The sequence below is a fragment of the Xyrauchen texanus genome, chromosome 24, assembly GCF_025860055.1.
Source record: "Xyrauchen texanus isolate HMW12.3.18 chromosome 24, RBS_HiC_50CHRs, whole genome shotgun sequence".
Taxonomy (NCBI): Eukaryota; Metazoa; Chordata; class Actinopteri; order Cypriniformes; family Catostomidae; genus Xyrauchen; species Xyrauchen texanus.
The window spans coordinates 4,993,596-5,018,572 of record NC_068299.1 but is presented as its reverse complement, the minus strand read 5'-3'; the positions used below and the strand labels follow the sequence as shown (position 1 = coordinate 5,018,572).

The following is a 24,977-nucleotide window of genomic DNA, read 5'->3' as shown; positions in this document are numbered from 1 at the left end:
TTTCATTTTAGATGTAGCTTTAACACAAATTATGTTGCATTTTTACTTTTAACAGAGGAAAAATTACATTTTTAAACAAAATGCATAAAGTTGTCAAGCATATCATAATCAAATATCAGGCATTAAATTACAACAAAAAATCTTACATTGTTCTGATGAAAGTCCTTACACAAGAGCCTTGATCAGACCAGACAGGGTCTTTTGTTATCCTGTTCAAGAAAACAAGATGGCTCAATGAGTTTCCTGGCCTTTAAGATATCCTTTCACTAAATAACATTGTGACAACCAAACATGTAAAAATGAGAAGTCTTTAGAAAAGTGTTTGATGTCTTTTTCCCCTTTTCTCTTCAAAGCAAAATGTTATTAAACTGTTTTAAAACATTTTCATTGGTTTTCTCTGGAATATGTTTCTGTTAACATGTAATTTATTACTCATCATGGCTCTGTATTTGATACATGAGTGTCATTAATAAGATGGTGTGTAACATTTACATCAGCAAGAGAAGTAGAATAACAGATTTGCAACAGCTTTAACAAACAGACTAAAACAGGTCTCTAAAGTTCAAAGTCTTCTCACGATTCATTTGTAAAAACAGAGTTGAATAATCAAATATCTCCAAAGGAAATTTTATGGGAAGTGGCCACCGCATCTAGAGGAGCCCATTTGTTTCGACGTCTGTGATGGTTCACATGGTGTACAATTAAACGTGTGTGATGGTAACCATTTCAGTCTTATTAAAGCTGTACATTCCTCATTACCAATTCATAAAACTGTGGAAATCCATTTCACACACACTGAAAACTCAATTAAAACAGTAGTAGCGTGATGACACTGATTTAGCGATCAGTCAGTGTAGCAAATGCTAGTCATAAAATAAATTATAAACCATAAATAAAAATAACAGAGATATAATTAAGAATAATAATTAGCTGTTTTCCAATATGCTAGCATCCCGTTTCTTTATGATGTTCACACTTAAGAAACGGGATGGGGGGGGGGGGATTTTAACTATTGATTTGGCAAGTGATTAAAAAAAAAGTTATTATCTTAAATTGTTGTCATGTAGTACAGAGGGTAATACTTCTTTAGCCACATATACTGTGTACAGTATAGCTTCATGAAGCACTTGATGGACAAAAAGAAAACCTTTTTTTTTTTGCTTGTGTTCTCTAAATTAAAAATAGACCGTTCATTTACGATATGAGTAACATACATTGCAGAGCCTATGCATGTGTTACGTCCCAGGACATATTTCTTAATGTATTTCCTTGTTACACCAGTGGATGTAACAGTTGATTGTATATTGATTATACAGTGTTTGTATGTTTTTCCTTGTATGTTCTCTCTATGTCATTTTCCCAACCAGATTAATTGACATCAGCTGCCAATGATTAAGCTCAAGTGCTGAGCAGCTGTGATTGGTGGACTACATGGGGAACATGTGGAAAAAGCTCAGGTGGAAAGTCAGCTAGGAGAGACTCTTTCCTCCTGTCCCAACATGTGTAGCTTTGTTGTTTAGTGCTGCAAATTGCATTCTTGTAAAATGTTCCTTTAAATCTTGTAAATATAAAATCCTTTGTGTGTGTGTGTGTGTGTGCTTATTTCCACCCATTAACATTTATGGAAGCAGTAGATAAGTGGGTGCCATTTTTGTTGTTAAAACTGTTTTCTCCTGTTTATGGCTAGATGGATGGTGAAACTAAACTTCTGTTAATTTCTATTTATTTATTTGTAAGGGTAAGTAGTTTGTGCCTCCCATCAGCTTCCTTTTGTTTATTATTTTGGTCTGGTCCCCTCTTGAAGACACAATGCTTCCTTTTGTGTTTATAGACTAAAATAGACAATCTGATATGGTTGTTATTGGCTGGGACAGGAGCGATGACCTCCATACATGTTTCATCTAAATTTTGCTCATTGCTTGTTAGTTTCCTTCCTGACTCCTAGAAAGGGAGAAATGTAACCGCATGTCACATTATTATTATTAATTATATCGCTGTTATTTGTAATATGACTAGCATTTGCTACACTGCCTGATCGCTAAATCAGTGTCTTCACTTTACTGTTTTAACAACAGTTAAAACAGTTTTCAGTGTGTGTGAAATGGATTTCCCCAGTTTTATGAATTGGTAATGAGGAATGTACAGCTTTAAGATTTAAATGTTACCATCACACGTTTTTACAAACTAAACATGAAAAGACTTTCTACTTTAGAGACCTATTTTAGTCTATTAAAGCTGTTGCAAATCTGTTATTCTACTTCTCTTGCTGATGTAATTTTACGCAGCTTATTAAAGACACGCATGTATCAAATACAGAGCCATGATGAGTAATAAAAAACATGTAAACAGAAACATATTCCAGAGAAAACCAATGAACAATGTTTAAAACAGTTTAATAACATTTTGCTTCGAAGACAAAAGAGGGGAAAAAGACATTAAACACTTTTTTTCTCACACATTTGGTCATAATAGCTGACCAAACACATCATATCATGTACAACAGCCGGAGGGAGGTAGAGGAAGCAAAGGTCAAATGTACACCTGTTAGGTCATAAATCATAGGTCACTAATAATAATTTGTCCTATGGTGCATCATATTTTCTTAAGCCTGTTTGTCCATTTTAAATATCCCAGCACACAACCCATTGTTTTGGGCTAGCCTTTAATGCCGAGTTTACACTACACGATTTTAAGCCTGATTTTCGCTCGCTGACAGTTTTGTGGAGATCGCTGTCAAAAGTCTGAAATCATAGGCAAATCAGAGCTCGCTCCCATGAGCGATGTTCGCAATGTATGGCCTTTCAAAGACGTGATTTGAGAGAAGCATCACCGATGTCAATGAGATATCTAGGATGCTAAATATCTGGACCTGTCTGCAATTCTAAATCAGTTGAGAGCATGAAACGGGGCACGGGAAGTTTCAGTGGGAGGAGTCCTGATGTACCTGCAACAGAACATCAACTAGCATGGCTGCGGTATCAAGAAAGTCTCATTGGACGGAAGAAATGGAGGAAACATTAGTGGAACATTGGCAAGAGCACCAGTGCCTATTTGATGCTACATCTGAACTGTCAGGTAAGCAAATGGGTAGATTGTTATGTAGGAGGTACTTCTTCATATTGTAATCAATAAAATATATGATTAAAAACATACATCATATTCTGAAATGCATAAGATATAAACATTGGTTTTCGTATCTTGTATCACTTCTCAGGTGTGCTCCGTTATGAAACGTAATTTGGAGTCCAGGCAGAGTTGTCGTGGATTCGTCAATATTGAAATGTATTGTAATGTGTTCACCCTGAGAAGAAACACAGAAGAAATGCCACGACTTCAATGACAAGACAGGCAGTTGTGTAATATGAACGGTACCACGATCCGTCGTCTTTGAAAGTAGTGTATTGTGCAGGAGGCATAAGTGAAATTATTCTTTGGAAACAGGGAGTTTCCTTTAAATATCTGAATTTATAGAAAACACATCTTGCATATAACATTTTCGAGGGCTTTCATTTTAAAATTCAACAGCAGACTGCCCTGACATTGTGAGAGTGACATCCTGAGGTGGTGCACTATCCTTCTGAAGTGAAATTGTTCTTTGTAAACCGGGAGTTTCTCAATGTCAGTCTGTCATTTCATTATGTAGTTACGTATTTTTTTCATTCATTCATTATTGACCGACTGACTGAATGTGAAATGACATTCAATGGAAGGTCGCTTTTATTTTGAAATCAGTTCCTACATGCTCTTACTCTAGTACAAAGTGTATATACAGTACATGATGCAAAACAGATTGGGAGTGTTGTGTGTTACAATCTTAATCAGTATATATGTGTGTGACAAATTTTAGACAATGTATGCCTGCTAACATATGATGAATGATGTGTGTAACTAACTTGAAAAATATGTTAAAACCAGAAATGCTAAAAGGATAAGTGAAAGTGAAGACGGATAAACTGCAGCTGCATTTCTGACACAGGAAATCCTTTAGGCAGAGGAACCTGGAAACAGTTTACACATTGTAAATTCTTTAAGCAAGGATCTGATAAGAGAGAACCAATAGGAGGCAAAACCAGAAACCCCACTGTGGCAAAAAACGAACCAACCAAATGATTGGAACTTATCTCTTAGAATATTGGAGATGCCCCGTCGTCAAAAATAAGCCAATCAAAAGATTAAAAAACTGAGAACAAAGGAATACATCCTGGGTCAGAAAGGTAGAAAAGAAGGGAAGACTGGAGAAACGGGGGCTTTTTGAGCGGAGCTTACGGGTGAAGCAGACTAGATCCCCAGCTGGCTGAATGATTTTTGTACTTATTCTTTCTAGGAAATAAATACAATTTTTACTTTGAAAACTTGACTTCGTCTCCTCAAAAAAGAACACGACAGGAGCTGGCTTGACCATGTTTTTCCAGGTGGGGGCTAGCCTGACCGCAGTTTACTACATCTTTTTTTAGTTTCGACTTGGTACTTTTGCCAACACTAACCCAGGGTGTGAAAAATGTACCGGTATATAAATGTATGACAGTGTGGTTTATTGTTTACCCCATTGCTATAGGCCTTTTTCACAGTATTTCTTTCATTTTTGACAGGAATAAAAACGATGCTGTAAGGGATATACTTATCTCTTTGACGACATACTCATCGTGTAGTGTTTATAAGCTCCTATAAATCACATTTAAGTAATTTTCCACAACTCGTGTCGTCTGGACTTTTTCGTCTACTGAATGTTTTGCCTGCAGAAGGTTCCAAAAAAGAACTTCTTGCAACTGTACAACCCATTGAAAAGACCTCATTGGCGCCAAAAACAAAGATGGCGCTGCTCTGAATAAGGCATTACAAATAAATGGAATTTAGTTTTGTTTTAAACAGCACATTGGGTGTAATATATTACACACGATTTTGACTCAAGTAATAACACACAAGATTACATGTATATTGTGATTTTTTTTTTCTGAATTTCCATATTCTACAATTTAATTACATTTATCAAAAATGGCATCTATTCAAATTAATCATGTGTATTAATAATTTTTCAAATATATTGCATTGCTTTTCAGACAAAATCCTTACAGTACAATCCAAGAAACTTGAGATTTATCAAATTACAAATTTGCATAACAGAACAAAGAGCGAGATACTCATTTAAGACATTAAATTACAGTAAACACCTGTGTGCTGCACGTTTTGGAGCGCTATGCTGTTATCTATACAGGAGCATTTGTGATGATCATGTAGTTTTTTTTTCCAGTGTATGAGCAGCTGTGAAGCCAGTACAGCAGTACATGCAGAATACATATTTAATGTTATTGCAGGCTTTAGTGGTTTAATAATCAAATTTACAAATCAAATAATTTGGCATTCAAAATTGTATTTTCACCCTAAATATTAAATTTTATATAAAACTTTTTTGGCACCAACAATCATGGCATGCTCCAGATCACGGAGATCAATTTTTTTGTGATTGAACATTAACTGAAGCTCCTGACACCTAACGGCAAGATTTTATGCACTACTGGCACACGACTGACTGCTTAGATTATCATTAGCGTTTCTGCATTTCCTGCTGATCTCCTGGTATTTCCACAAGTCTCTAGAATTTACCCCACACAATACTAGGCAGGTGGTTTTAATGTTGTTCTGATATATATATATATATATATATTCATTTTAAAAATACATTTAGGCATGGAATACACTTCACTATATCTAGTTAGCATCTTATACAATTTAGACCATTGACACATTTTTCCAGGCACTTGCATGAAAACCACTATTCCCAAAATACACCATGGAAAAACCTACATTGGAGGCAACAAAACAATGAAAAACAACCACAAAAACCCACAAAGAATTACAACAGATTTGGTTTACGGAAAATCACTAGTAAAAACTGACAAACTTGTCTGGTATGTTATTGGAACTACTTTCAACATCTCAGTTTGGGGAAAAAAAATGTATTATATTAAACACAAGAGTGACAGGCTCTTCATATCAAACACATGCTTTATTGTGCACACTTGTTTTCTGAAGTAAAAATACATTGTTCAATAAAATGTGACTTCAATAAAATTATGGGGAGACAACGCATTAACACATCTTCATTTCTTTAAAAAAATAAAAACAAAAGTATAAAATGGCAAGTTCATACAAAAAGTTGCTCGCTCACTTTCCTCTTTGGTACAATAAATGGCATCAAAAACCTGGAAAGAAAGAATTGATTAATACAAACAATTTATAGTGCATTAAAATAAGGCTAAACATTACATTTAAAATAATCTGTATAAACCAGCAACATGTTAAAGCTGTAATTAAGATGTTCTGGTACTTCCACCAGACTAGCCATTGATTAAAGTGCCTTAGATAATTACTCATTTCTACTTGTGGCTTGAAATATGCTTTCCAACAACCTCACAGTGAGACAATTTTCTCAATTCTTACCAAGTTTATATTTTAAGTGTAGCTTACATTATGGTCATCAGTCACTGGTTTCCCTGCAAGATGTGACGCAATCCTATGCTGACTTAATTGTGCATACACACACACACACACACACACAATGAAACGTCATTACCCTAAAGTCTATATGAATTTCAACCTCTTAAAATATGGGAATATATTCTATAAATATTAGATTTCTGCTTTACATATTAAAATCGACTGATTCACAAACTGCGTGTAGTCAATGTCTAAATATATAATTAAAATACACTTATTAATGCAAGTATTGGCATTTTCCTCTATTCTTAGTTATATACACATTGAAACATTCAGGCCATGCTGGTCAGAATGTCAATTGTTTAATTACCGTTAATGAATTACGGTTAAACTTAAAGATAGTCACTTATATACATATTTTCAGTTCATTAAAATGTCATGTTATGAATTAGGGTTGTGCGGTATACCGGTAGTAACGAAATATCGAACCAAAGAAATGTCAAACCGTGCGATCGCATCTTGTTAATTTCGGTACCATATTAATGCATGCTGCCATTAGCAAAATGTAATAGTTCAATTGAAATCAAAAATAATTTGAATATAAAAAAAGCCTCCATATGGCCAAATGTGATCATTAAACAGCAGCAGGATGTCATTTAATTAAATAGTCATACGAACAGGCGGCTTCACACACACAAAAATGCAACAACTACTGCTTTGAGTGGTGGTGTAGTGGTCCAAGCACATATCTGAAAATCAGAAGGATACCGGTTCAAGTCCCACAGGCGCCACCATTGTGTCCTTGAGCAAGGCACTTAACTCCAGGTTGCTCCGGGGGGGATTGTCCCTGTAATAAGGGCACTGTAAGTCGCTTTGGATAAAAGCGTCTGCCAAATGCATAAATGTAAAAGCTTGATTTTCATGTATGGAGTCCAATAGTTTCCATCTGCAGAGCCACAGATCAGTGTGTTGTGTATAAACGGCTTTGAACTATATAAATCAACAAATTTCCTGTTGCAGCTCGGAGATTTCAGCTTACGAGCATGGGAAGCTTGTTAAAAGCCCTCACAAACATCAAGAGAGCTTTCAAAATATTTCAATGTGTTGCTTGTAAGGCTGGCACCAGAATGTCTACTCCCAAAAAAGGCGCTTTCCTGGAAAGACAAAGATCTTGGCAAAAACCAATGCCATAACACACAGAAGTGCATCTCCAACCGAGACAACACCTTACTAGCAAGCAGAGGCGGCGTCAGCCGATTTTGCCGGGGCTTCAGCCCCGAATGTTTTGAGTGTAGCCCCGAATGTATTTTGAATAGCTGACTGACAAATATGAAACCGGACAAAAGCCTATGTAAACCCCCGAAATCATAAGTTGCCTTATTTCATTGTGCACTGGCTTTGCACATACTGCATACAGCCTGTAAAAATAGACATGGGCATAATCTAGCCTATAGAATAAGTTCCTTTGCTGTCGGTAGCCTATGGGCGACTCCGTTTCTTCCTCTCTGTTGAATATGCAGCAGGTAGAGGAGGAGCTTGCACAGTCGTTGTCATCAACTAACGTTACTTAGTGGCGAGTTAACGGCAATTAGCAGGAAAGACAGCAAAAATTAAGCAAATGAGGCTTTAGGGATTTTTCCGAAAGAAGTCAGTGGGTAAGAATTCACATTTGTTTTTGTCCTTAAAGTCTTAAGATCATCATCTAGCTGGCTTTCACCCACAGTAGGCTAAACCTCAAGAGTTGTAGCCTCTAACCTCCTTGTTTAGATTGACGCAGCTTGGTAGCTCTGAGTTAAAGCAGTCGCCTCTCACGCCGGAGACCGCAGTTCGAGACCCGTTCGGCGCGTACTTTTCTTGTTTATCAGGTATTGATTTTGCTAAGGATAACCAATAGCATTAACATAAAATGTATGTGACTTGTTTTGTGATATTAGTTTGTAGGAAATATACACTTTGATTTGATTAAATGGTTTTGTAGAGTGTAGCAAAGATGAGCATCAGACTGAGCAGCAGCAGCTGTGCCAGAATCAGGCATGGAAACTGGTAACAATTCAGTCACTTTACTTTAGAAAGTTAAAAGTGAAACATTGTTTATCTCAATGATCCTAATGAAAGGATATTGACAGATGAATTATTCTCATAGAGATGAGAATTATATACAGTTCGATGCCATAGTGTGTCAATGAACTTAGACTAAAGTCATTCATGTATTGCTTTAACTTAGGATCTTATACATCATTTTGACTATTTATGTAAAAAAGTATAAATTACTTATATTCAATATTTTTTTTTTTACCTCACTTTATTCACTATAATATAACTCTTTTGTGATGACTGTTAATGTACATGAAAATTCAAGAATCATGACAGATCTTAGGGCAATCCCACTGATCTGCTCTTCCCAATACATTTTCTTCAATGGTATTGGTCCACAATTTGACATGTAGCACTTGAATTAGTTGTTTGAAGCTGATTTGCAATAAGTTATGTGCTGTATCTGTTCTTTTGCATCACAGATGATTCAGGGAGGAGAGAGGATGTTGAGGATAGTACTAGAGTGGAAGATTTAGGAACTGTAGAAACAGGCCCAGCCAGAGCAAAACTCAAAGAATACCCTCTCACCAGCTTTGGACTACAGGGAAGTGGTTGCTAGTGTGAAAATTTAATTGTCTGGGCTAAGCCCCGGATGTCCTTCAATGCTGGAAACGCCTCTGCTAGCAAGTACCATACGACATTTTTTTGAAGAAAAAAAAAAAACACAAACAAAAAAAACCCTTTCCCTGTCTTAGGTCAGTTAGGATCACCATAAGAATGTGAACTGTCAGAATATTAGTAGAGAAGATTATATATTTCAGCTATTATTTCTTCACATTCCCAGTGGGTCAGAAGTTTACACTTTGTTAGCATTGCCTTTAAATTGTTTATCTTCAGTCAAATGTTTTGGATGGCCTTCCACAAGACTCACAATAAGGTGCTGGAATTTTGGCCCATTCCTCCAGACAGAACTGGTGTAACAGAGTTAGGTTTGTAGGCCTCCTTGCTCACACACACATTCATAGTTCTGCCCACACATTTTCTATGGGATTGAGGTCATGGCTTTGTGATGGCCACTCCAATACCTTGACTTTGTCCTTAAGCCATTTTAACACAACTTTGATGGTATTCTTGGGGTCATTGTCGCATTGGGTCTTACAAATGGACAGAGCTTTAACTTCCTGGCTGATGTAGTTTCAATATTCACCTAATTTTCCTTCATGATGCCATCTATTTTATGAAAGGCACCAGTCCCTCCTGCAACAAAGTACCCCCACAACATGATCTTGCCACCCTCATGCTTCACGGATGGTAGTTATAGCCAAACAGTTCAATTTTTAGAAATGCCCTCATCCGATGAAACAAAAAGTCTTTATCCTCATGTGCACTTAAACTGAAGCCGGGCTCTTTTATGGCAGTTTGAGCAGTGGCTTCCTCCTTGCCGAGCAGCTTTTAAGGTTATGTTGATATAAGACTCATTTTACTGTGGACATAGATCCCCGTCTACAGTTTAATCCAGCATGTCCTTTGTTTTTGGATTGAAATTGCACTTTTTGCAGCAAACCAAATTCATCTCAAGGTGCCTGTGCGGTATTATGGCTGGGTGGTCCCATGGAGTTTAAACTTACACACTTTTGTTTTTACAGATGGATGTTGACCTTCAGACATTTGGAAATTGCTCCAAAGGATGAACCAGACTAGTGGAGGTCCACAATTTTATGATCTTGGCTAAATTCTTTTGATTTTCCCATGTTGTCAAGCAAAGAGGCACTGAGTTTGAAGGTAGGCCTTAAAATACATCCACAGGTATACCAACAATTGACTGCAATTAGCCTATCAGAAGCTAACTGGCAAAATGCCTTTGATTTACATTTTCTGGAATTTTACAAGCTGCTTGCTTAAAAGGCACAGTAAACTTGGTGTATGTAAACTTCTGACCCTCTAGAATTGCATTAGTCAATTAAAAGTGAAAATCGGTCTGTAAACAATTGTTGGAACAATTACTTGTCATACACAATGTAGATGTCCTAAACGACTTGCCAAAACTAGTTTGCTAATATGAAAATCTGTGGAGAACACATTCCATTTATATAAAAGCACTCAGTTTACATTGAGCCCACTTCATCTCTGATCTATGGCTGTGCAGCTCTTCTGTGGTTTGGCTAAGACATGACATGCAGCAGGCTAGTGCCCTCTAGTGGCAGATCACTAGACAGCCTCAACTTGTCATTGCTGGTCGTTTAAATTGACTAAATCAATTTGATTAATCAACATCCCTATCAAGCACTGCTACTAAAGATTACATTTATTGAATGAGTTTAAGAATTAAGTGATCACAGCTCTTTAATGAAACCTAGTGTGATGGGCCACGAGGCAGCCACACATCAATGAGCGGTATGTTAAATACCACGCACATACACATGTACATGCTTGCTCTAATTTACCCGGCACATTGTTTGAGCTTATTTTCATTCTCTTAATGGTCTGTATTCATATCGCAGGTATTACGGTAATTATATTTAGGTATTTAAGTTCTAGTGCATCATTGACTAGTTGGAGTGCACACATTCTAGTTTATGGTGTACGGCTTATACTTTTATTAATATTGCATTTTCTGAGTTTAAGTTACCGCTGTGGTGCCGAGGAGTGGATGGCTGGAGCTGTGAATAGTGGTCGGTGAGTTTCCGCATTTGTGGTCCAAGTGTTTTAAGGACAGGCATGATGCTTCGACGCTGCTTTAGTTCCACTTGCCGCTACCAACAAGCAGATTGACTGTGGGGAAATGGGGTGGATGTGTTGTGGATTTTCTTTTCTAATTTGTTGGTTTTCTTAATTGATATTTGTTTATTTCTTCAAGATATGCCTTTAATTTTATTGTGATTCTTTAACTGGCCTGGTTATGAATTTTGTAATTGTATTTGAAGTTTGTGTTTCTCCTTGTGTGTTAATGTGGACTAGTCCGTTTGTATAAATGTGTCCCAGTTTTTTCATTCATGAGGTCAGTTCAGTTCGCTCATATTCTGTTATTGGAGTTTAATTTTGTTCTGTTGACCTCTTATTTGCCTGGATTTGGGTTATTTGGACTTTATTTTTTGTTTCTATTTGAATTATTTTGGTCTGATTAATTAAGATTATTTTGGGAAACAGTTTGTCACGGCCCTTATTCCTTGACTGTGCGGTCCCTCATACACAGGGAGAGCCAAAGTTTAAAGTTTAATCCTATGATTCCCAATTACTTTACCTAGCAGTAAAACAATTAAAATAAAAAAACCTAGCAATTAAAATAAATATTTTTTCCCTGACCAGTGGTTTGTGTTTAATCACCAATTTCAACAGCAGATCTAAATTAAAGACTGATTCAAACCAATCCAAAAATATTCCAGAAAACCTCAAGACTAATCAGACACAAACTGGTGACACACGTAGCCTTATCCCAATCAAATGGCATTTTTAATTAACTATAACATAGCTTACCATCCATGAAAGGTCTTATATTTTGGTGAAAATAAACCAAATTTGAGTTTCCATAAATTAACAAGATTAGAACTACATTAAAAAAAAAAATTTGTAGCATTGTACCTGTAGCAGCTGCCTTGTGAACTCTGTCTGGACACCACTTCTTTGCGTCAGTCACTGAGCAACACAAAAAAAATTGTTAGGATACAAAATCTCAATCCAACTCTTTACATGTCATCAGCTTGTTAGATTGAAGAGGATCTTTAGTCTCATTTTGTACAACAGAATTAAGTAAAAACGTGTCTTTAAAGAACAGAATATTGGACTAAAATCTATAATTTATATTGTTTCAGCGTTGCACTTAATAAAAACACATTCTACTGAAGTCTACCAAGCGTGGTTTTAGAAAGTTAATGTTATATGATACGTATTAGCCATGGTAAGGAATATTGGAGGCTTTTGAATTAGGAAACATTTGAAATTGGACTCAATGAGTGAATGAAACAGTAATGCTAAAGAGAGAAATTTAGGGTTGATGTTACCTTTTTGAAGCTTGCGTTACATCTTACGCCGCCTTCCCCACTTTTGTGCTTTATTAAGCCAGCGAAAGTAGCGTAACTCTGCTTGAGCACAATGTATATCATGCAGTTTCTTTTGCTTTTTTTTTTTTTTATTAAAGTTTCACACGCCCAAGGACAGATATCCGAAGACCAAACAGCTACATTGTTTTCTTGTAATAATCTCCAAATACTTTACCTTCTATAAAGGGAATCTATTGGTTCTTTTAGAGGTGACTCTGCAGGTCTTACCTCAACATCCTTTTCAATAGAAGACAGACATGGAGCGTGAGTTCAATCTCTAACATCAGAGGGATTTAGTGACTCTGATGTGAGGTAGCTTTTAAAACAGGTATACACACATTAAAACTCCAGGACTTTGTATTGTGTATAAATCATTGTTAACTTTGATAACTTTACTATTAACTGTTAAAGGGGTCATATCATTTCATTCCTGAGATACTGTTAATCATGTTTTGCAGTTAAGAGGTCAATAAAATTCTCAACCATTTGCCACCCTCTCACTGACCCTTAGAAATAAACTGTTTGTCTAAGCTGTGCCTTTAAGACTTATGTAAATGTTCTTCTGAACATCAAATCAGTGCCATAAAGATTTAGATGGCGAAGTATGCATTTTATTTTGGGTTTCCGATGGCTGAAATCAAAGGATATCAAAACAAAGTATTGTTGCCTATGGTTAGGTCAAGAAAGTTGACTTATTTTAGTACACAGAACTGTTAAAAGGTGAATTAGATTGTCATGATAGGACCCCTTTAAAATATTAGTAAATCATACAAAAATATTATTATAGCGAACAAATTTGACAAATTTCTTTATTCTGACGTCTATTATTGTACAAGACAATAAGAGCTATGTAGAATTTTTCTCATGATCTAGTAAATGCAAATAATTGTACACCAATTGCACACTATTTAGCAACGGTTTATACACAATATATTTTGCATAATGAACAGTTATGCATTAGGCGAGTTCTCTAAATATTTTGAAGTATATAAATATGAAAAGTTACAAATAGCATGCAGAATTTAAGCAACAGTTGTCAGTTTTGTATGGGGTGTGATTATGACTTACGGTCATTCATGGTTCACTAAAATAAGTCAAATACAAAGTTTTGAAAGCTGTAAAAGAAAACTATGCTTTATTGACAAAATGATAGGGACACAATTTTGGACAGTTTTAGTTCCCTAGTTAAGCAATGCACACAAATATGCTAATATTTTGAAAACTGCAAAGCTAAAGACATCAAAAGAACAACTTTTAATATTTGGGATATGTACGTACAATAATTTGAGTAAACTGTACTTTTATTCGACTGAAACTACAACCTCTGGGATGTATGTTTAAGTTCAAACTAATCCGTAAGTGGCATAACTTTTGTAAAAGTGAAAATAAATGCATATTTACAAGACTTTCAAAAACTAAATGTCAATTAAAAATTATCCTACACCAATGGAAATTGTCCTTAAAAAAATGTTTGCGCATTTGTTTGTAATGGAACTAATATTTCCGTGCATCCCTCATCTTTTAAGAACCTTGTTATGCTTTACAAAAGCGCATTTTGAACAAACCTAAGTGAGCTACATTGCCAGGCAGTTTTTACATATGATTATTAGCTATTTATCTGGCTTTCAGGTATAAATTTTTCATGGACGAAACAAAACCAGAGAAAAAAAAAAAATTTAGAAAACAGCAACGCAAAGAACTTGTAAGCACATCAATGATTGCAAATCTAAATATGCATCATCTCGAACTCTAGAGTGTTTAGCATCCCATTTAAGGGTAGATTCAGTATACTAAAGCGCTTTAAACAATTATAAAAAAACAAAAAAAAAACAACTAGAATTACTTTAGGTGGTTATAAGGAGTTACGAGAGGAGGTTGTTGCCCAAGCAACCAGTGACGGACAGCTCTCAGTATCTGCCGTATGGATGCTCCCGATAGGATTTACTCTGGCGGGCAGGTGGGGCTTTTCCACCACTGCTACCCCAAGCACCGCCATCCCAGTCATCTTCAGCTAGAAACAAACAAAATCAGATGCTTAACATGAGAATAAGTAAAGCCAATTTTAATTTAACATCTATCTGTGAAAGGCTCCATTCCAAAAACCAAAGCTACATTTCTACTTGCTTCCAAGACAGCACCCTGACTGAAATGTGACCTACACTACCAAGTAAAACAAAAGTTTTATGGAGGAGTAACATTTGTCATAGAACAAAGATGAGATCTCATAGCTTGACATTAACGCTGGTCTGGAACAAGTCGATTTCTAAAGGGGCAAGTGAAAGTATTTACTTGCCAATGGGACAAGCCCAATTAAATGTTAATAATGAAAAAATAAAATAACCAACTGTGTGTTACCCTAAGCCACTCACAAATAAAATATTCTGCTGTTGAAAATCCAACAGATCCAAATATTCAGCACAAGATTGCAGGTAGTGTGAGATTTTAATAATTCCTCCAAGTTCCTCCAACACACTTCACTTAAACATTTAGCTGAGAATTGGTAAACCAAATCAAAGCAGATGAACAAATCAATAACGTTGTCTTTGAATCAAACTTTAATTCCAGAACCTCCATCTCCTTTTGTGCTCATACAAACTTGAGGGCGAGTAATGACAGGACTTTCATTGTCATATAGATAACAAAAAAAGTCAGCATAGGATTGTATCATGACACGATTGAATAACGGCAGGGAAAAAAGTGACTTAAGGCCATAATAAGTCAACATAAGTCAACAATGTAGGCAACATACTTCATAAAAATAATTAATTAAATAAAATGAGGTAAATGAGAAAAGTAGCTGCCTGTGAGATAGTAATGTTTTGGTATTACACAAATGTTACAGAATTATAACCCCCCCTCAAGTAAAATTATAACTTTGGTTCATAAAACTACTAGGTACAACGGTCACGTTGGAACTGTATAAAAAGAAAAGGCACATGGCAATGCTTAATGTCTGGATTTCATAAACCACTAATATTGTTCTAGTACGCGTGTGTTTCCATGAATTCAATCTTTGGCAGCCATGCATTAGTCCTTAATACATACATAACAAACTTACTGTAAGATGGATAAGTCTCCTGTGCCTCTCCATGACCATAGTCATAATACTCTGTGTCTCTGTAAGGAAGAGAAAGGGTTCCGGTTAAGTAGTGACACTTAAATGATTGTCATTACATTTTATAACTAACTCTTTAGGTAGTCTTCTATATAAAATTGCCCAGCCTTAGTGAATAGTCATTTTACACTGTTCACCAGTAGCACTGCTTATGTATTGACTGTACAGAGAGGAATTGGTCCCAAACAAGAGAAAATGAGGCAGAGGTAAATGGCACTTACGGCTGAGCAGGAGGCTGACTGTAGTAGCTTTCATACGCTTCATAGGAGGTCTCTGGATATGGTTGTTCATAGGCCTGAGAAAGCAGAGACTTAATTAAATGCTGATCCTGCAGTAAATCTAACGAATGTTTGGCAGAGTATGTTACGGAAGTTTGTTTACACAAACAGCCAGTCTTTAAGGAGAGTAAGATGACTTAAGTTTAAGCAGCACTTTTCACAATTTAATTAAACCAGCAAAAAAACAAAAACAAAAAAACAAGCCACAACATTAAAACAACCTGCCTAATATAGTGTAGGACCCCCCTTTTGCCACCAAAAGTGTGTCACAACCACAATTGTACAGAACATGGATTGTTGGGCCAGACAGGCTGGTTTGCTTATTTCTGTAACAGCTGATCTCCTGGGATTTCACACACAATAGTCTCTAGAATTTACTCAGAATGGTGACAAAAATAGAGAACATATTGAGTGGCAGTTCTGCAGATGGAAACACCATGTGAGGTCAGACTGGCCAGACTGGTTCAAACTGACAAAGTCCATGGTAACTCCGATAACATCGGTGTACAGTTGTGGTGAGAAGAATATAACAGAATGCTACCGAGATGCGGGGTTGGTGCCATTTTGGCGGCACGACCTACACAATATTAGGCAGGTGGTTTTAATGTTGTGGCTGATCGGTGTACACACATTTCTGCCAACAAATGTTTACACACAAGTTAGGAATGTACAGATTTTGCGCTTATGGAAATAAATTGGTACTTTTATTCACCAAAGTGGCATTCAACTGATGAATAGTCAGGACATTAATAACATGAAAAAAATTACTAATACAATTTGAGACCAAAACAAAAAGTTCAGAACTTCTTAAACTACTTCAGGTGTTCACAAAATCCTCCACCTGCAGCAATGGCAGATCTGCAGACCCATCTAGATTTGATCAACTGACTTATCAAAGAGTGACGGGGTGTTTTCTTTTCACATCAGTAATCCATACTATATTTTGTTAACAGCTGATCACGAAACCCTATCTGTCCATTTCAAACTCTTGTCCGCCAGTGTACGTGTATGAATGTATGTGTATGTATGTATATAAAACATTTGCTGGCACATGTTGGCATGGAGCATACTGACTCACATATTCATCGTAGCCTTCAGGTTTCGGTAGGGACTGGTGTTGGTGGGAAAGAGCAGATGCTGGTGCCATCCTCTGAGATGGTGCTGGTGGTCTTGAGCGAGAGGAAGCTCCTCCTCTGCTTTGTGTGGAGGGTGGAGGACCACCTCGGCCCACAGGGGCACCCCTTGCTGAAGCTCCCCGCCCCGGTCCTCCTCTTGGAGCACCACCTCGGGGTCCACCACGAGGGGGCATACCTCGACCCCTGAGAAGAGACAGATGCAATAAGCTTACAGGGTCACAACAACCCCAGTTTCAGCACAGTGCAATTCTTTAAACATTTTTAAATGATGCACTCAGTGGGCCTGATCAGCAACAGAGTGGAGGAAGCAGGGGTAGTTAACGGTCTGATCCAGTCACTCGCTTGTCAAACAAACCCTTCCACGCCACAATCAGTGACATTGACTCTGTTCTGGCTATTTTCATCTTATGGGTTTGAAATGTTCAATTCCTAAATTAACCCCTTTCCTCTTGAAACTAAACATACTTTCTATTTGAAAAGTTTAGGCCGATTTAATTTTGTTTTCTCCGAAACCCATTTTCCTAAACTGACACGCAAAAAACCCCACTAAATGATTGCAGGTGTCTCACCTGTACTAATATTTCTGGCAGAAATTACTTGCATTATATATAATTTTTTTTATTACATGAACACTGTAGTTCCTGCACTGCATTAAACTATGTTCGGAAGGGCATAGTGAGGTGGTTTGATTACTGTACTTATGCATTTATTTTTTTTATATCCTTATATCCACACACGGACCACTATCGCGACCACAAGGTGGTTATCCCATGTAACTCAACCCTCTTTGGCAACCGGGCCAATTTGGTTGCTTAAGAGACCTGGCTGGAGTCACTCAGCACACCCTGGATTCGAACTTGTGACTCCAAGGGTGGTAGTCAGGATCAATACTATGAGCTGCCCAGGCCACCTTACTAATGGATGGAGAGATAGAGATATATATATATATATATATATATTGTATTGACCAATTAGGTATATCCCCTTTAAGCTAAAACTATACTGATTCATTAGGCGAAAAAACCTTGAATAGGCTAGATTTTTCTGAGGTGAGACCATTACCTAGCTCCCATTGGGGGAGGTGGGCCACCTCGTCCCCTGCCTGGAGGGGCTCCTCTGCCATGGGGAGGAACATCCTGTGAGCCATTCAGATAGCCTGGATCCATGTAAGGATCTTGAAGCATCTCATCCATATTATCCACCTGAAACCAGAGTCAATCACACTGATATTTAACACTACATTTATAGTAAGGATGCAGGACAATATATATATATACACAGTGCAATGGTGAAAGTGTCATGGACCAATCATTTAAACCATAAGCTAGTTTTAATACTTACGGGCATAAGGAACTTCTTGACCTCATCCATAGCATGAGCCATACGCAGGTAACAATCAGGAATGGGAGCAAAAACCTCAATGTACACGTGAAGCTCCATGCCCAAATGTGCATACTTGAGATCTCCACCCTTCCTCAAATCCTCTTCCTGCAAAAGTGGATTCACAGCAGGTTTAATGTGCAATTTGATCTCCAGTGAAAGTGCCGTTTAAGAGAAATTCAAATTAAGTTATTCTTAAGGCTGCCTTGGCAGTCTATACTGGCTGTTTACCTTGGTCTTATCTCTCATTGATCCTTTCCCCAACACAGAGATTTTAGCCCCTGTGTCTTCTTGCAAGCGTTTGATGGTGCTGCCCTGTGGTCCCAGAATCTTTCCAACAAAATTAAACTGATAAAAGGGAGAAATGATTGATTAATGGATGGGCAGAAGTAAATTCTTACTAGTCATCAGAAGGATTCTTAACGAAATATGCAATTGAATAATTGAAGATGTATACTTGGACAGACTGTGGAGACACTTACGCGAGGGTACTGCTTCACAGGAATGAGCACTCTCTCCTTCACCCGGACATTCTTTGCGGTGAACAGATCCAGATAGGTCTCGCCATCTTTCTTTGGTTCGCCTTTTTGAACCCGCTCAACCTCTGCAAAAGAGAAACAAACAGTGAACCAAATTATTATTTTTTTCTCAAAGTTTATTCACACACCAAAGCGAGCTAATTATCTAAATACTGGCACTTTAGACACATTGCATCAGGTTGACATCATTAACTGTTTTCATTTTAAGTTGTGAATTTAATTTGTGAAAAATTAAAATTATTATCCACTTCAATTGAGCATTTGTGTTGTTTTTTTTTATGCACATAGCTATTGATGCCTAACAATTGGTTCTCGAGTGGCACAAACAATTGTGCCATGAAAGGTCTGAAAAGGAGCTAAGAACTCTTGTATGTGTGCATAAACCTTGAAATGTCCAAAATGTAATTAATTATTTTATTTCTTTGAGCTTGGGAGTCAAAGCAGCAGGTAATTATACAACAAAGGGGACAATGAAACAGATTCCTTGCTTACATTTTGCCATTGCGGTCTCTAGTTACGATCACGATTTCAAGCTTGATTGCACTTCATAGAGACACGCGGGTGCGCAATAAAGCTTGAAACCATGCTTGCCAGGGAGACAGCTGATTGTAAATAGTGAAAAATTATACATTTTGGACATTCTCAGGCAAAATATTTAGCAAGATTCTTTAGAAGACATGGATTAAACCACTGGAGTTGTATGGATTACTTTTATGCTGCCTTAAATTTATTTGCGCTTCAAAGCTTGGTCACAATTAACTGTATAGACCAACAGGGCCATGGCCGTGTTTGTGTGCTGTAAACGAAAGTCAATCATCTGGGCCAGAGAAAATTACAGATATTTATTCGTAGGGGTATTATTCCTTTTAGAACTTGGGTAATGTTAAATATTTAATACGATTTAGATAAAGTTGATAAAAAAAAAACGAAATCCCCTCCCCCACAGTCTCCCACTAGCATGCTAGCACTGTCGCAGGTACGAAATCGGAATAGTTCAAAAATATCTACTTTAAAAAGTTAAAAACGTTTGATTTATTACGTAAATTGATTTACTAAAGACTACCTTTAACTTAATCGTCACAAGTCTGCCATGAGGTGGCCTAACCGCAAAGCCGTTCAGGGCGGGCGCCTTTGTTGACCTAGAAAGATTACGCTTACGAAAAACGTGTTGGGCAATTCTTACGAACGTTAAAAGCTAGTTATAATACAATATAATATAAATAACAACATACAATACAGAACAACCGAATATAGACGATTTAGAAGACAAACCACCCCATGCGGCCTATAACAAACGCGCAAACACTCGATCATCCTTCCTGTAATGTACAAGCATAAACTGATCTGGGGTCAGGAGTGCAGATTTTGTTTGGAGTTAAATATTGGGAAAAGAATGGAGAAGTACTGACCTGCGGTCAGGAGTTTCATGGCGTGCGTGAATGAGGAGTCCAAACTGTCTTTTTCCGCCAGTAACTCCGGCAAATATTTATTTTCGCCGGTGCCATTCTTCCTCTTAAGATTCACATCCATGTTGTTCACGTCTTTCGGAGACTTTCAGAAGAAAACAAAGAGTTGTAGAATCGTGCCAGACAAAGCGTGAGCTGCACCGTTTCAGTTTCGAGGAACAAAGAAAATGGCAGATGGCGCAGACGGATATGAGTGGGAGAGCGAGACTTCCGGTCTGATAATGGCGGGAACTAGAGGGAGGAGCCAGCTCTCATTGGTCAAACCTGAAACTGTTCTTTAAAAATGCCGTTAAATTCAAAACCTAAATTTACCAGAAATACATTAAAAAAATATAACAATAGAAGATGGTCGCTTTCAGATTTTATTAAGTGTCATTTTTATTGGATATTTTATTTTCATAAATGTATATGTTCTTTAAAACAAAGCCTTTATTATCAATATTTAAAAAAAAAAATGTTGAGTTGCGATACGTCCTTAAAATATGTAAAAAAAAAAAAATAAATAAAAGTTTTTTAATTAAAATGGATAGTTTATCAAGGTTCATCTATCCTGCATACACATTGGCAATTCCAAACAAAGTGATTAAAAAAATTAATCAGATTAATTTTGATTATATCTGGAGAAAGAAAGTCCATTACATTAAAAGAGCAAAGTTGACTAAGGATTTCAAGGAGGGAGGTCTACAAGCCATTGACTTTGATTCCATAAATGGTACCCTGAAAATTAACTGGTTAAAATATTTTCTAAAAAACAACAAACTTTGGTTTCATATTCCCAGAGAAATTTGTAAAAAAAAAAAAATGGGAGGGATAGAATTTTTACTTAGATGTGATTTCACTCCCCGTCTCCCTATCAAACTATCCCAGTTTCACCAGCAAGTCTTGTTGTACTGGAAACTTACAATCATAATTTCACGCCACTTAAAACCCCAATATGGAATAATAGATATATCACAATAAGAAATAAATCATTATATAATAAGGACTGGATGGAGAAAGGTATTTGGTTAATAGCAGAGGATTTTTTATATCATATGATAATTTTTGTCTTAAATATGATATAATCTGTAATCGGAACACATTTAATTCTATAATCAAAGCTATCCCCCAACTCTATTATATGTCTAATCAAAGGATTCCTTTCAAATTCTAATCCCACCACCCTGTGTCTCCCATCACATTTTGATTATTGGAGGTTATGATTTCAAAGAAACTACATTTTCAAACAAATCTATCAGAAATTTGTTTGATAACATTGTATTCCCTTTTGTAGGATACAGAAACTTGATATCACAGTTTTTCTCGAAAGAAACAATTTTCAGGTTACAAACAAATTATTTAAAATTAATCCATTTCAAAATTTTAAACAATGTTTATCCTTCAATTGAATTTGTACGACAAAGATTTGGAATTGAAACTAGTCACTAGTCAACTATTTTGTGATGAGATTGAAACTACTGATCATTTATTTTTCCATTGTATGTATGTAGATGCTTTAGCTTGATATTCATGAGTGGCTTTACCCAAAGGTTCCTCTTCTTGCAGTTTTCTCTCATAAGGACATTATCTTTGGACTTGTTATGAACAGCAACAAAGATGATTTTCTGGTTAATGAAATCCTTATTTTTGGGACAATTTTTATACACAAATCTAAATATTAAAGTGAAAGTAAAACCGAGATTTCTGTATTTCACAATGCGTTTATTTCTTACACAAAGTCCCTTCAAATGATGAAAAGTAAAAACGCACAAAAACTTTTTGAAATAATTGCAGAAAAATAACAACAATAAAAAGCTAGGGTTTGTTTTTTTAAATCATATTCTGCTATGCACTTTTACACCTGATTTCAGTGTTATATTGCAAAGAAATATGATTGTTGCCATGTTGTTTGTACATGATATAGTTCAATAATAATATATTTTAGTTTTAAATGTTAGAATATTTTTTTACGTTAACTGAATAATTAAATTCGCACAAGACCCTGATAATGATACTTTTTTCTCTCTCGTGGAGACCCATTTGTATTTTTGTAATGCTTTGTGGTTTTGGAGATAAAAAAAATAAAGCATTACAAAAATTCAAATGGGTCCCCACGAAATATATACAGGTCCTTCTCAAAGAATTAGTATATTGTTATAAAGTTCATTATTTTCCATAATGTAATGATAAAAATTAAACTTTCATATATTTTAGATTCATTGCACACCAACTGAAATATTTCAGGTCTTTTATTGTTTTAATACTGATGATTTTGGCATACAGCTCATGAAAACCCAAAATTCCTATCTCAAATAATTAGCATATTTCATCCGACCAATAAAAGTGTTTTTAATACAAAAAAAGTCAACCTTCAAATAATTATGTTCAGTTATGCACTCAATACTTGGTCGGGAATCCTTTTGCAGAAATGACTGCTTCAATGCGGCGTGGCATGGAGGCAATCAGCCTGTGACACTGCTGAGGTGTTATGGAGGCCCAGGATGCTTCGATAGCGGCCTTAAGCTCATCCAGAGTGTTGGGTCTTGCGTCTCTCAACTTTCTCTTCACAATATCCCACAGATTCTCTATGGGGTTCAGGTCAGGAGAGTTGGCAGGCCAATTGAGCACAGTAATACCATGGTCAGTAAACCATTTACCAGTGGTTTTGGCACTGTGAGCAGGTGCCAGGTCGTGCTGAAAAATGAAATCTTCATCTCCATAAAGCTTTTCAGCAGATGGAAAAGTCTCATAGTCTCCAAAATCTCCTGATAGCTAGCTGCATTGACCCTGCCCTTGATACAACACAGTGGACCAACACCAGCAGCTGACATGGCACCCCAGACCATCACTGACTGTGGGTACTTGACACTGGACTTCAGGCATTTTGGCATTTCCTTCTCCCCAGTCCTCCTCCAGACTCAGGCACCTTGATTTCCGAATGACATGCAAAATTTGCTTTCATCCGAAAAAAGTACTTTGGACCACTGAGCAACAGTCCAGTGCTGCTTCTCTGTAGCCCAGGTCAGGCGCTTCTGCTGCTGTTTCTGGTGCCTGTGCATGGTGGCTCTGGATGTTTCTACTCCAGACTCAGTCCACTGCTTCCGCAGGTCCCCCAAGGTCTGGAATCGGTCCTTCTCCACAATCTTCCTCAGGGTCCGGTCACCTCTTCTCGTTGTGCAGCGTTTTTTGCCACACTTTTTCCTTCCCACAGACTTCCCACTGAGGTGCCTTGATACAGCACTCTGGGAACAGCCTATTTGTTCAGAAATTTCTTTCTGTGTCTTACCCTCTTGCTTGAGGGTGTCAATGATGGCCTTCTGGACAGCAGTCAGGTCGGCAGCTCTTACCCATGATTGCGGTTTTGAGTAATGAAACAGGCTGGGAGTTTTTAAAAGCCTCAGGAATCTTTTGCAGGTGTTTAGAGTTAATTAGTTGATTCAGATGATTAGGTTAATAGCTCGTTTAGAGACCCTTTTCATGATATGCTAATTTTTTGAGATAGGAATTTTGGGTTTTCATGAGCTGTATGCCAAAATCATCAGTATTAAAACAATAAAAGACCTGAAATATTTCAGTTGGTGTGCAATGAATCTAATATATATATATATAGGTCTATATAGTTTATTTTATTTTTTTTACCTCATTCTATGAAGATAATGCAAGATCAATAAAATGCGTCATTCACACTCTGTGGTGTTTTGAAGTATAGCGAGACATTGGATACAAAGATGCAAATCTAGATTCAATGACGCCTCGGCGATGTTGATGGGGGAGATTGTAGGGAGCGAGGTGGGGGTGTACAAGTATGCAGAATGGAGACAAAAGAATCTCGATTTGGGGCATTATGTTGAATCGTTTACAGGGCAGAAGTGTGAATGTGAACAGGGTGGAGACCACTCAACTTGACTGGAGGACAATAGATGAATGATTGCTTAGTAAAATCCCCCTTTGGAGTTTGTGAAGGTATCTCCCTAAATACTCTTGGCAAAACTCAGTTTTGGAATGATTATTCTCAAATTTGAGCTAGACCAGATATATATCTTTCACTCCATTATGTCTCAAGACGTTGATATAGACAGTGTTGAAAGCTTTATTTAATTGCATTTTTTAAATAGACCAATTTCATATAACTTTACAATAAACTCAGGCTTTTCTTACCAATTTAACCATCTGACCCTAATTACTTATCAGTCTTGCACAAAAACTCAATGTCAAATAATGTTCATGAACCCTTTGTAATGCTGTCTGTAGTACAAATGATTATTTGCAACTATTTTATTTGGAATAACTTTTTCAGGCATGTGCAGAGGTTAACTGGTCAAAATATGTATTGTTTTTATATGCATTTATGTCATTTAAACCCATTCATTTAATATTTCATTTTTGGCAAAACATATACTGCAACATTTCAAATTGTCAGTCCTACTGTATCTAGTACACAGGAAACAGGATCCATCTTATTTGTGGCAACTGCAGAAACACTTTTGTCCTTTGACTTGTTTGTCGCACCAATTGTGTTCACTTGAGGATGTCTGGACCAATTCTGAAAAAAAAGTGACACAACAAAAGTCCAAGAAA

General features: G+C 36.7%; 1 protein-coding gene across 2 annotated transcripts; it reads right to left on the bottom strand.

Annotated features, from left to right (window-relative positions):
* Nucleotides 1-5,679: 5,679 nt before the first annotated feature.
* LOC127617824 (KH domain-containing, RNA-binding, signal transduction-associated protein 1-like) lies at nucleotides 5,680-20,604 on the bottom strand. 2 transcript variants are annotated; one of them, XR_007967379.1, is made up of 11 exons: nucleotides 20,364-20,604; nucleotides 18,898-19,019; nucleotides 18,647-18,763; nucleotides 18,377-18,523; nucleotides 18,098-18,237; nucleotides 16,978-17,218; nucleotides 15,843-15,916; nucleotides 15,565-15,623; nucleotides 14,350-14,517; nucleotides 12,049-12,102; nucleotides 5,680-6,200 (listed from the first exon to the last, which is right to left on the bottom strand). XR_007967379.1 is itself a non-coding variant. In XM_052089921.1 (9 exons), the coding sequence occupies exons 1-9, from the start codon at nucleotides 20,482-20,484 to the stop codon at nucleotides 14,414-14,416; spliced, it is 1,125 nt and encodes a 374-aa protein (XP_051945881.1). In that variant the 5' UTR covers nucleotides 20,485-20,604; the 3' UTR covers nucleotides 12,574-14,413. The 2 variants fall into 2 exon arrangements, 1 of the variants encoding a protein (XP_051945881.1); XM_052089921.1 differs by lacking the exons at nucleotides 5,680-6,200; nucleotides 12,049-12,102 and having other exon boundaries at nucleotides 12,574-14,517.
* Nucleotides 20,605-24,977: the final 4,373 nt, after the last annotated feature.

Coding starts and splice junctions, on each gene's coding strand:
- LOC127617824 (XM_052089921.1), bottom strand. CDS start 20,484: ATGGATGTGAATCTTAAGAGGAAGAATGGCACCGGCGAAAATAAATAT. Junction 18,238..18,376: donor TCAAGAAGTTCCTTATGCCC/GTAAGTATTAAA, acceptor CTCTGGTTTCAG/GTGGATAATATGGATGAGAT. Junction 17,219..18,097: donor CCTCCCCCAATGGGAGCTAG/GTAATGGTCTCA, acceptor GTCTCTTCTCAG/GGGTCGAGGTATGCCCCCTC.